The following is a 12671-nucleotide window of genomic DNA, read 5'->3' as shown; positions in this document are numbered from 1 at the left end:
TACTTATTTTACCCTGGGGCGGGTGGGGGGAGGGTTCTGTGGGGTTGAAGTTCTGTGGCTCATCCCTTCCACAAAACTATCTGGGAGCCTGTTGCTCATGAAACTTTTCAAAATTTTGTTTCTGCTTACTTATTTGCTCTCTAAAGTATTCTTAGGTTCTTATATTCTTATGTTGGAAAAATATGTTTTTTAATTTAATTTTTTTTAAATGCCTAAATCCTGACCTGTTAACTGACCAATTATATTTGAGTATCTTTGGATTTTCATTTTTTTGGGTGTTTTGTTCTTGTATATATGCTTAGAACTTTTCCTCTCAAAGTTGATTTTTTGGTTCAGTATTATTGTAAAATCAAAGGATGTGAGGTAATGAAATTTTATGTGTAATCAGTTATTTCAGAATTATTATGGTATGGATCTAACTTTTTTGATAAGTTCTTTAACTTTGTTTTGTTATAATTTTAGAGATTTTTCTTTTCTCATTTTTTTCTTTAAAGAATCTATTTCTCAAAATTTAGTTTTGCTTTTTTAATTAAACAGGTCTTGGCTACTACCTTTGACCCATATTTGGGTGGCAGGAACTTTGATGAGGCCTTAGTAGACTACTTCTGCGATGAGTTCAAGACCAAATATAAGATAAATGTAAAAGAAAACTCTCGGGCCTTGTTACGTTTGTATCAGGAATGCGAAAAACTCAAGAAGCTAATGAGTGCAAATGCATCCGATCTTCCACTAAACATTGAGTGTTTCATGAATGACCTTGATGTTTCTAGTAAAATGAACAGGTACCATGTATTTTTCAATTTGAAAATTGTTTCCTTATTATGTTCAGATCACATCAGATTTGGGGAGACAGGGGGTTGTGCCAGAATTGAACTCAGGGGCACTGGATCACTGAGTCACTTCCCCAGCCCTATTTTGTATTTAATTTAGAGAGAGGGTCTTATCAAGTTTGGTAGCATCTCTCTTTTGCTAAGGCTGGCTTTGAACTGATGATCCTCCACCTTAGCATCCCAAGCTGTTGGGATTATAGGCGAGTGCCACCTTGTCCAGTCACATTTGATTTTTTAATTGTTATTTTAGAAGGTATGCTTAACTTTTTATCCAAATATAATGAGTTTTGTTGTATTTTCTCACAGGGCTCAATTTGAACAATTGTGTGCTTCCCTCTTTGCCAGGGTTGAACCACCTTTAAAAGCAGTTATGGAACAAGCTAGTAAGTGGAAATTGTTTTACTGTCAAAACTGTAGCATGTGGTAAAAGCAAATAAAAACTTCACTTTCTTTAGAAGACTTGTATTTCTCATTTTAGATTAAATTACTCATTCTTTAGTCATAAGATAGGACACTAGAATTCTGAGTTTATGAAAATATATCCTTGATCCTTTGATTGTTTACATCATAAAGCCAATGTTCTGTTTGGAGATGTGAGTATATATAGAAGATTTTTAAATTGCCCATTTAACTTTAATTATTAATTAAATCATGGGGATATGATTACTTTTATTTATTTAATTTTGGTGGGCAATTAAAAATACCTTCAATAAGTCTAGTAGAGGAAGGAGAATGCAAGAGGGGATTGAGAATGGCAGGGAAAAAGGGAGGAATCATGAACTGAAACTGATTTCCATGTAACTATGAGTTTGAACAGGATGGACCCAACTACTATGTATAACAATAAAGCTCTAATAAAAAAGAAAAGGGAAAAAACCTTCTATAGAGGATACTGGGAATGTAGCTCAGTGGTAGAACACTTGCCTGGCATATAGGGAACTTCAATTCAGTCTCCAGTACCACTCATGTGAGTGCATGCTCACACACACAATCATAATTTAGCTGGGTGTGGTGGTGCACACATGTAATCCCAGGTACTTCAGAGGCCAAGGCAGAAACAAGCAAATTCAAGGCCGGCCTGGGAAAGTCAATAATACCCTGTCTCAAAATTAAAAGAATTAAGGATGTAACTCAAAGGTGGAATGCCTCCTGAGTTCAATTCCCAGTATCCAAAACAAAACAAACCAGAATGAAACCTCCTACAGAAGTTTGTATGGTGAAAGTGAGAAAATTGAAAGGAGGCTGACTACATTTAAAATATAAGAGGAGCTTTTCTGTCCTATGATGACTCCATCATCTGGACCAAGTCTGGTATATATGACATAGATAACATACATTAATTCTGCCTTCAGTTGTTTACATCTGCTATTTTATCTTCTTTTGAGCATAGTAAAATATTTACCTTTTAAAATCTACTTTCCAGTGCCATCTATTAGCAAATTTTGAAGGCTATCTTACTTTGCTCATTGAAACACATCTTATTTCCAGACTTACAACGGGAAGACATAAGTAGTATAGAAATTGTAGGAGGAGCAACACGGATTCCTGCAGTGAAGGAACAGATCACGAAGTTCTTCCTTAAGGACATCAGCACCACCCTAAATGCTGATGAAGCTGTTGCAAGAGGATGTGCATTGCAGGTTGGTTATTTTATTCCAGAATGTGAATTTTGCAAACATGGGTCTTATGTCTGAAAAGGGGGCCTTTTTAATATAATGTATTCCAACTACATAACAGCCTAAAGTCATTGGAATTATTCCTAATAAGTTTCTGTCGTTCTCATTCATATTGTTGAGCTCTAAGATTAATATGCCTGTAATTACACTGAAAGAATGCTGATTTTATAGATTCTTGGAACTATGCCCATTTAAAATTCCTTGTGGAGATTTTTTAGTGTTCAATAACAGTTTTACTATAAGGATTTTATTAGGCAGTTCAATCAGGGATAACTCTTGCTATGTATTTACTGATATAAGTATGGTATACTTGTTATTTCAGTGTGCAATTCTGTCACCAGCATTCAAAGTGCGTGAATTTTCTATAACAGACCTGGTTCCCTATTCAATTACATTAAGATGGAAGACCTCTTTTGAAGACGGAACTGGGTAAGTTTTTTTTTTTTTTTTTTTTAAGAGCTTATCCCAAATCTTTATAACCTACTTTTTCTAAATTAGAGGATTAAGTCTACTTCTTAAAATTGTGTTAAAGCTTTCAAAGTGGTAAAAAAAAAAAAGTGAATGTAAGAATGATGTAACTTGTAAGCCATGTGGGCATATGTGCATATCAATTTTATTATTCATATCTTATTATAATGCTGACTTAACAAATGAAAATCAGAATCTAAAAATGTTAAAAAACTTGAATTTCCTGTAACCTAAGTCCCTTACCCCATTTTATAGGTGTAACCATCTTTAATAATAAGAAAAGAGCTGTCCCAGGTCTTTTCTTCGAATATCCACAAATAAAAACATGCTTCTATTTAGTACACATAAGATCACCTGAACATCTGTAGTGCAGCTTGTTTCTTAAAAAAAGAAAAAGGTACCTTTCCATCTGAACAGAAAATAATTCTTCAGTAGTTAATAAATTGAACCAAAACACTACATTAAGTCACATTTCTGCTATATTTCAAGCACTTATATTAGCTTTGCACACATATCCTTGTCCAGTTTGGAATATCTGAAAAATAGCAGTAGGAGGAGAATTGTTGAGCCAGAGTATACACACTGGAGGATTATAACTTGCAAGATATTTGAATGACTTTGTTTTGACATCAGTTTCAAAGCAAGAAGTATTCTGTAAAATTTAATATCATTTAAAGTTATAAGTTATCTAGGAAGAAAATTATAAGAAAAGCATAGGGAGCTAAATTAGAAAGTAAATGTATCCAAATAAGTACAGTAAGAAAAAAGATATTGGTAGGTACTTGAAAACAAGGATGGAAAGTTATATAAATTGGAGTTTTTCAAAGTTTGTATAAGTAAGGTATTAGGATTATCATAGTTTTAAAAAGTGAGTTTCTGGGCTACTATAAAGGATAGTCTTAAACCTCATTTAAGGAATGGGAATTGTTGTGTGGATTTTACAATTTTTTGGTCAAAAAAAAAACTTCCTGGTCAGGTGTGGTGATGCATGCCTGTAATCCCAGTTTCTCTGGAGACTGAGGCAGGAAGATGGCAAGTTCAGGGATAGCCTCAGCAACTTACAAGGCCCTAAGCAACTTAGTGAGATCCTGTCTCAAAATAAAAAAAGGGCTGGGGATTTAGCTCAGTGGTATTGTGCTCCTGGGTTCAGTCCCTAGTACCAAACAAACAAAAAACCTTCATGTATTTGGAGAGGGAGGTAGAAAATACTTAAAAGGACAATATTACACCAGTTGAGAAAACTGGGATTTGGATGATAGAATCAACAGAGAAATATACCTGCTAAGTATACATTCATAGCAGATATCACTCTTGTTGAGGAGAAAATGCCCAAGGAGAGAGTGTGTACACTCACTCATAATTATAAGACAAAGGGGTAAAATGTTAACAGTACCTAATCTAGGTAAAGGATATGCAGTATTCATTGACCATTCTTCTGTTTTTGCATCCTTCTTTGAGTTTATTTCCAAATAAAAGGGTTTTTTTGTTTTTTTTTTTTTTTTTTGTTTCTTTTTTGTTGTTGTTTTTGTTCGTTTGTTTCCTTAAGGGAACAGGAATAAGAAGGGTTTCATATGGTAAGTATTTTGGAAGTCAGTGGGCAAGGCTTGATCCTCAAATATCAATCAGAAGAAGAAAACCTATAATCCCTACATCTTTAACCTAAAATATGCATATTCTCAGGAAAATAGTTATTCAGGTAATTCTTCCTTTTAGTAGTATATAATTGTCCTTTTATGGCAGACATTCTGAAAACTTGTCAAAATTCATGTTTGTAATAAGCAAAGTAGTTTTTTAACCTTTTTCATAGAGATCCTTGGAGTTGCTGCATGTGAATTAAGAATGAAATGGATCTGTAATTAGGTTAATAGGCACACTTTTTGTTTTCTAAATGTCTTTCCCACTGTATTTTAGGGAATGTGAAGTATTTTGTAAGAACCATCCTGCCCCATTCTCAAAAGTCATTACTTTTCACAAGAAGGAACCATTTGATCTAGAAGCATTTTATACTAATTTGCATGAAGTGCCTTATCCTGATCCAAGAATTGGTAAGAGAACTCAAAATATTTTTTCCATGAATTTTTGGCCTTTTATAAATAATGTGGAATCAAAGAAACAAATGGATGTTTCAGCTAAACCAGCTCTGGATTTTTAAAGATATTTGTACTTTTTTCTAAATAGGCACTTTAGTGCTCGGTTTATTTCTAAGATGACAGCAGGTTTGAGTATTCTTAATTCATTTTGACTTATTGGCCTGCAAACATTGTGTGAAGGTTACTTTTCATTGAAAAACTTTTCAATGAAATTGAAGTTGTGCTGCTAGACTGAATTTATATTCTGATTTTAAACTTTACTGGCAACAACTACAATGAATATTATTAGATTAACATGAAAGTGGGAAGATATGAAAATATCTATTTTCATTGTGTAATCTCTTCAGATAGTATAAAAATGCAATTTAATAGCATTTCAAAGAGAAGGAATAATTAAGTTTTTAAGTTTTTCTATATTGATAACTAAAAGAGAAACTATAGCTTATTTCATATATGTCATTTAAAGCGTACAAACTATTGAGTGTTGTATTAGTTTGTTACACTGCTATAATAAGTTCTGCAAAATAGATGGCTAGAACAATACGAATTCATTATCCCAGTTGTGGAAATGAAAGTCTGAAAACAAGGTATCCGCAGTTGTGGTCCCTTCTGAGGGCTGTAAAGAAAGGATCTGTTCCAGGCCCATCTCCTTTATTGGTAGATGACCTTCTTCATATTGATATCACGTCTTCTCACATATGTGTATGTGTGTGTTTCCAAATTTCTCCTTTTCATAAGGGCACTGCTCATACTGGATTAATGACATCCATTTTAATGACCTCTTTAAAATCCCTATCTCCAAATAAACACAGTTGTGTTCTGAGGTACTAAGATGGTTAGAACTACAACTTATGAATGTTAGGATACAACGCAACTCATCAAAAGGTTATCTAGATTTTTTTGCCATCCATTTTTTTTTGCCTGATATTCTCTCTTGTAGTGTGTGTATCATTAATTTTGTTACAGGAAAAATACAAAAAAAGTGGAATTGCTTTATGAATTAACCAGGTTGATTATGATTTATAAAACTCAATAGTTAAGAGGTAATGTATACTAGGCTTGCTAGCGCACACTTATAATCTGGCAGCTTGAGAGGTGAGGCAGAAGGATCACAAGTTCAAAGCCAGTCTCGGCAAAAAGCAAGAACCTAAGAAATTTAGTGAGACCCTGTCAAAATACAAAATAGGGAAATAGGGCTGGGGATGTGACTCAGTAGTCAAGTCCCCATGAGTTCAATCCCCAGTTACCTCCCCCTCCCCCCACCAAATAAAAGGGTAATAATTTGTTTTCAGACTCAGAAATTGGATTTAGTTTAATGGCTTCAGAGTACAAGTGTTAAAATGTATTGAGAAGTTAAATATTGCCTTTGAATTAAATTTTCCCAGGTTAAAATAGCAACTCTTTTTCTACCATTGATTATCTTGAGCAAGTAAATCTTTTTCAGTCTTAATATCAGGTTTGTTATGATATAAAGAAGGTAGTAATGGGGAAAGCACCTGCCCCTTAGTAATTAGTATATAATTGTTTGACAAGACCTTAAAGATAGTAGTAAAATTAGTGAATAAAGAATTGAATGAAAGGTTGCTTGAGGAGTAGCTCAGGTCGACGGCTTGTCTAGCATATGCTGAGGCCCTATCTGAAACTCATGTACTGATCAAAGCTCTTTTTTCCTTAAGGGAGCTTCACTATTCAGAATGTTTTTCCACAGTCTGATGGTGATAGTTCCAAAGTGAAAGTTAAAGTTCGGGTTAACATCCATGGAATCTTCAGTGTGGCTAGTGCATCAGTAATTGAGAAGCAGAATGTGGAAGGGGATCACAGTGATTCTCCTATGGAAACAGAAGCTACATTTAAGAATGAAAATAAAGATGATGTGGTATGTAGAAATTCTGTCTCAAGATTTCCATGATAATACATACAATATCTTAATTATAAATGCTATTCTGATGGTTGAATACATTAATTTCTGATATTTTGTTTTGAATTTCTGCTATGGTCAGTGAAAAACTTAGATTTCTATTTAAATGATACATATTTTTGACATTGTAATACACTTTTCAGGAGATTTGTGCATCTTTCATAACATTAAGGTAGAGCATGTGAGTTTGAAATTATTTTTTATAAGTACTTCATTTCCATTAAAAGTATAACTTGCTGTGGCTAGGTATGTACAGATAAAACCAATTCAAAATCAATTTTGCACTGTACACAGATGCATACAAATAGACTTCTTCAGGATTTAGTTAGAGGATATCTGCAAAGGAATATGCTGTATATTCAATAACATTCAAGTAAAGATTAAAAGTTATGTTACACTGAATTGATTCTTAGTGTACTTATAAATGAAGGAATCTTAGGGGAACTTGATTATATTTCATTACACAAATTGTTTTTAGTGGTATTTGTTAGATTTTTTTTCCCAGTCATATTTGAAGATCTACCCTAGATTTTCTTGCCTTCTACCAAGTACTTCCTATAAAGACTGTGGCATCCCCCCTCATCATGTTGCCCATGTACTATCTATCATTACATATTCCTTGTTTAAATTGAGGAGGAGGAAGTGTCCTAGTCTATTAGTGAAGATAATTAATTTTTCGTAAGGGATCTCTAAGTAGATGTTCCTAAATATTCTTTTTATGATTTATACATTCAAGGGGGAAAGAATGGTAACTAATATTATGGATCATATATTAAGCATTATTGATGAACACATGTTATCTATATAATCTCTTTTTAAATCCCTACCATAGCTGATAAAATAGGTGTTGAATAAATCGTCAGTTTATTTTCTCATGCTTCATGATAATAAAGGTATGATTTTAGTATATTTTGTAGAATACAGCCTATGTGCTTTATTTCTTAGAAGCATTAAGATTATCTGGGATTTCTCTTTAATTTTGTATTTAGAAATTTTTTTAAAAAAAGCTTAAATATCCATTATAAAGCCACCCCCCCAAATATGTACCAATTCAAAGCAGAATCTTTTTTTTCCATTTTAAATTAAGATAGCTCTGATTTTCCTAAAAATTGATACACTATATATATCTGAGAAAAATTGATACCTCTCCTTACATTCATTATCTAGTCATACTAAGAAGTTACCTTAGACCATGTAACAGAACCAGGAATCAGAGCAACTGTATGTTGTTCATCATGCTAATGTACAACAATTTAAGTATTTCCCAATTTGTGTCCATTTGGGTTTTCTATTTATTTTTTAATTTCGTTGTAGATGGACACAATACCTTCATTTTTGTTTTATTTGTTTTTATGTGGTACTGAGGATCGAACCTAATGCCTCACATATGCAAGGCAAGCGTTATACTACTGAGCCACAACCCCAACCCTATTTATTTACTTTTTTAATTAAAATATTTGTATATAGTAAAGACTCTTTAGGTGCTTCAGACCCATTGATAAACAACCTAGAAAAGAGGTTCTCACCAATCTATAAACTTACATATTAGTCGTAAAGGACAGGCAAGAAGCAATGAGCTAGCATGTAAATATAAAGGAAATTAATGAGGATGCATGGTAAAATTACCTATGATAGTGATGAAAGTTTACTAGGAAGGAATAGGTATACTAGCCTTGAAGATGGAAAAGCAGTTTGTACAGAAAAGGAGTGGGTATTTTTATAGCAGAGGAAATAGCAAGTACACAGGCCACAAAATGGGAAACCCTTGTGTTTTAACAGATAGAAAGGTAACTGATGCATAGGATATAAGAACAGAGAAGGGGGCAGTGGCAAGAAAAAGTGAAATTGAGAAGGTAGATCAAGGGGAAAATCTCATAGTTCATGATAGTGATTCTGGATTTTATTCTTAAGTGCTGTGCTTTTTCACTTATTCAGCAAATAACAAAAGAGTGCCTGAAATGCATGATTGGATATGTATAGCAAGGAGCTCAAAGGTGATCTCAATTCCCAGGTGTTTAAAAATCACAGAAGCCAGAATCTAGAGATTCCATTAATTCTCCCACTATTAATAATATTCCTATGAATATTCTTTTTAAAGTCATTACAAATGACCACCATTCTGTATTAATTATAAGATAATTTTTTACATCTATGTAATTTTTTCATATACATATATACACACATATGCACATGAACTAAATTATCATTATGCAGGATAACATCATACATTCACTTTTGGACTTGGCAGTAGTCATGATATAGATCTAAGAACCTTTGCCATATATATGTGAACTTAGTTTTTATTCCTGCTAGCATGACTAAGAGATTGCAGCCCTCTGGCCTTTCTGTCATCATAACCACTAAGGACCATTCAAGTCTTAGCCATTATAATGACTTTCTGGTAAGCTAAAATAGCATTGTATGTGTCAGTGGCTTATACGAAAATACTAAAGACCCATTTTTAAACAAATAATGTGTTACTGATGCCCTTGGCAGAAAAGAGGATGATGCTGTAAAAAAAATAACAAAAAAATACAACAAAGGAAAACATTAACAAGTAGATAAAGTAATTTAGAAAGTTGGAGTCTAAGTGTCAAGAAGTTTTAGAAATACATTTACCATATTGGGCTTAATTATTTTTTTCTGTATAGTCAAGAGACATAACTGATGATGCATGGTAAATTACCTATGTGATAGTGATGAAATGACGATAGTGATGAAATATTCTCAACAGAGGAGGTTATTTTTTTCAATATGTACAAAGTAAAAATTTTAAGCAATAAAGCAGTGTGACCACTTAGTTGACAACATTTTTGTCTAACATGTTAGCGTTAATAAAATATTTGTGTCTTGTGTGGCCCCAACTCAGTACTTTTTCACCTCAACCATCACAGGATCTGGGGAGGGTCTAGTGTTAGAAAGAAGGTCTTAGAACATCAGAAATAATTGCTCTTTTAATTCAAAGAGTCGTCTGCTAATCTATTTTTCTTTTTTGCACAAGTGACCATTTATTCAAAAAAGCTTTCTGGGTATTATATATTTGCTCAATTCTAGATATAGAAGACCTAAATTATTCGGATTCCTATGTTCTAAATTTTCTTAAAGATGTTGGTGAAAGAAGGGTCCTCAGGAAAATCTGTTATTTACACTTATTTACCAAGTGGAGAGTCCATTTTGAGCAGAAGGTGTAGATTGAAAGTTTATTTTTCAGACATAATAATTTCATATTTTAGCTAGAACATGATAGCACACACCTGTTAATCCCAGGGAGAACCTGAGGAAGGAGAATTGCAGATTTGGCACCAGTCTCGGCAACTTAGCAAGATTGTTTGAACATTAAAAAAAATGCTGGAGGTTGGGTATGTAGCTCAGTGGTCAGGGTGCCCCTGGTTTAGTCCCCAATACCAAAACAAAAAATTAATAATTCAGAGACATCTTTTATGTAGTTTCAATGAGTTTCCTTCAGTATTTTGTTACATTTTTAATATATAGATTGAATTTGTGAAATAAATTACATATCTTTTTCACTTTATCTTTCCATTTTCTTCCTTATAAACATTTTTTTTGTTAATTTGAACATTCTCTTTCTTTGTAAGCCAGGTCTTATGTATCTTTATAAGTTTAAGAACAATTTTCTGTTGTGTTTTGCAATTTATTTGGTCACAGGTGAATGCAAAACAAGATTTGTTCATATGGCATTAAATACATCTTTTTATTTTACTTATTAACGGATTTGTTTTTTGTTCTCATTTGAGAAACATGTTCTCACATCTCAAAACAGGCTTTTGAGCTCTAAGGTAGTTTCTTATTTATTTGTTACTGGGAATAACCCAGGGGTGCTTTGCCACTGAGCCAGATTCTCAACCCTTTTTATTTTTTTTATTTTGAGACAGTGTCTGAGGCTACCTTTGAACTTGAGATCCTTTTGCCTCAGCCCCCTGAATTGCTGGGATTAAGGCATGCAGCATAGCCACCTAAAATAGTTTATTTTTTAAGAAAATTAATAAGACTCCACATATATTATCAGTTATATATTTTCTTTCCAGGATAAAATGCAGGTTGACCAAGAAGAAGGAGTTCATCAAAAAGTTCATGCTGAACATACCCCAGAAGAGGAAATTGATCATACAGGAGCCAAAACAAAGGTTTGATTGTTCTGTTTCTATACTTTTATCTTTTGAGATTGATATTTTGAATTATTTCCTTTATAATGATGGTTTACATATTGTCCCATCTTCTCAGATATGGAACATATATAAAAATTTTAAATTCAACAATAAATATACCACTTAATGGTAAGTTTGAAATAATACTTGACTATTGTATGCAGAATTGAAAACTTGGGACTTGATGGGTTAATACACTTCATACTTTTAATGTTAGATTTATGGGAAATTATGGAAAACTTACAGCCAGAATGAATATATTTCAATTTTCATTATTTGAGGCTTTATAATATGGCCCTAATGATATGTGTGTAATCGTATTTTTCACAGGAAAACGGAACAGATATTTCAGTAACTTTCTCATTAAAAGTTATACAGTAGGGCTGGTGTTGTGGCTCAGTGGCAGAATGTTTGCCTAGCACATGTGAGGCACTGGGTTTGATCCTCAGCATCCCATAAAAATAAATAAACAAAATAAAGATATTGTGTCCCATGTATAACTAAAATATATACATATATATATATATATATATTTTTTAAATCATACATTATCAGAAAGCTTGAGGTGAAACAAGTCAGATGAAGGAAACTTAAGTTTGCATTTGCAGTGCTCTGCAACTCACAGTTAACCATTCCAAGTGTTTGCTGCATAGAATATTTCTTTTTGCAGAAACATTTTGAAATGTAAATTTTTTTTTTTTTTTTAAAGAGAGAAAGAGAGAGAGAGAATTTTTTAATATTTATTTTTTAGTTCTCGGCAGACATAACATCTTTGTTTGTATGTGGTGCTGAGGATTGAACCCGGGCCGCACGCATGCCAGGCAAGTGCGCTACCATTTGAGCCACATCTCCAGCCCTGAAATGTAAATTTTGAAAGGATAAATTACTCCACTTTTTTCTTCTTCTTCTTTTTTTTTTTTTTTTTTTTGGTACCAGGGATTGAACCCTGAATCACTGAACCACATCCTCGGCCCTTTTTATGAAATATTTTACTTAGGAACAGGGTCCGTCTTAGTTCCTTAAGAACTGAAATTGTTGAGGCTAGCTTTGAACTTGAGATCCTTCTGTCTCAGCCTCCTAAGCCACTCAGATTATAGCTGTGTGCCACCATGCCTGGTCATTACTCCACTCTTTGAGAGTAATTATTTTACCATCTAGTCATTACCTTAAAAAAGGAAAGTTCCATTGTGGCTATAACTATTCTATCATCTTCAACAGATTGTTCTAAATTGCACAGAATATATAATCTGCATTGGTTACCTGTGTAAAGCCCCTCAGGTTTTAAATCAAGACACTCTAAATTATTTAAAACCTGAAAAGTGTTTTTCTACCTTTTCCAGTTTAACCTGGTTTTTTTTTTTCTTTTTTTCTTTTAACAGCTTGAGATACAGTTTGCAGACTATACAATTCACCCTTTTTAAGTATGCAGTTGAGTGATTTTGGGAATATTCATGGAGGGTGTACCACTGTCATCATAGTTTCAGGGCATTTTCATTTCCCCCAAAACAGTGCTGTACTTATTG

At 33.2% G+C, this 12671-nt stretch overlaps 1 protein-coding gene across 2 annotated transcripts in view; it reads left to right on the top strand.

Annotated features, from left to right (window-relative positions):
* The window catches only part of Hspa4l (heat shock protein family A (Hsp70) member 4 like), a 50401-nt gene that overhangs the window by 18117 nt on the left and 19613 nt on the right, over positions 1–12671 (top strand). For both annotated transcript variants that reach the window (XM_046459614.2, XM_046459613.2), the window contains exons 7-13: positions 538–782; positions 1137–1213; positions 2319–2470; positions 2829–2935; positions 4886–5019; positions 6741–6940; positions 11029–11127. In XM_046459614.2, the coding sequence (XP_046315570.1) occupies positions 538–782; positions 1137–1213; positions 2319–2470; positions 2829–2935; positions 4886–5019; positions 6741–6940; positions 11029–11127 (1014 nt within the window). The remainder of the gene's footprint in view (positions 1–537; positions 783–1136; positions 1214–2318; positions 2471–2828; positions 2936–4885; positions 5020–6740; positions 6941–11028; positions 11128–12671) is intronic.

The sequence above is a fragment of the Marmota monax genome, unplaced genomic scaffold (assembly GCF_021218885.2).
Source record: "Marmota monax isolate L192 unplaced genomic scaffold, Marmota_monax_Labrador192_F-V1.1 WCK01_AAM20220418_F8-fsc00039, whole genome shotgun sequence".
NCBI classification, from domain to species: domain Eukaryota; kingdom Metazoa; phylum Chordata; class Mammalia; order Rodentia; family Sciuridae; genus Marmota; species Marmota monax.
This window is presented reverse-complemented; position numbering and strand designations above follow the sequence as displayed.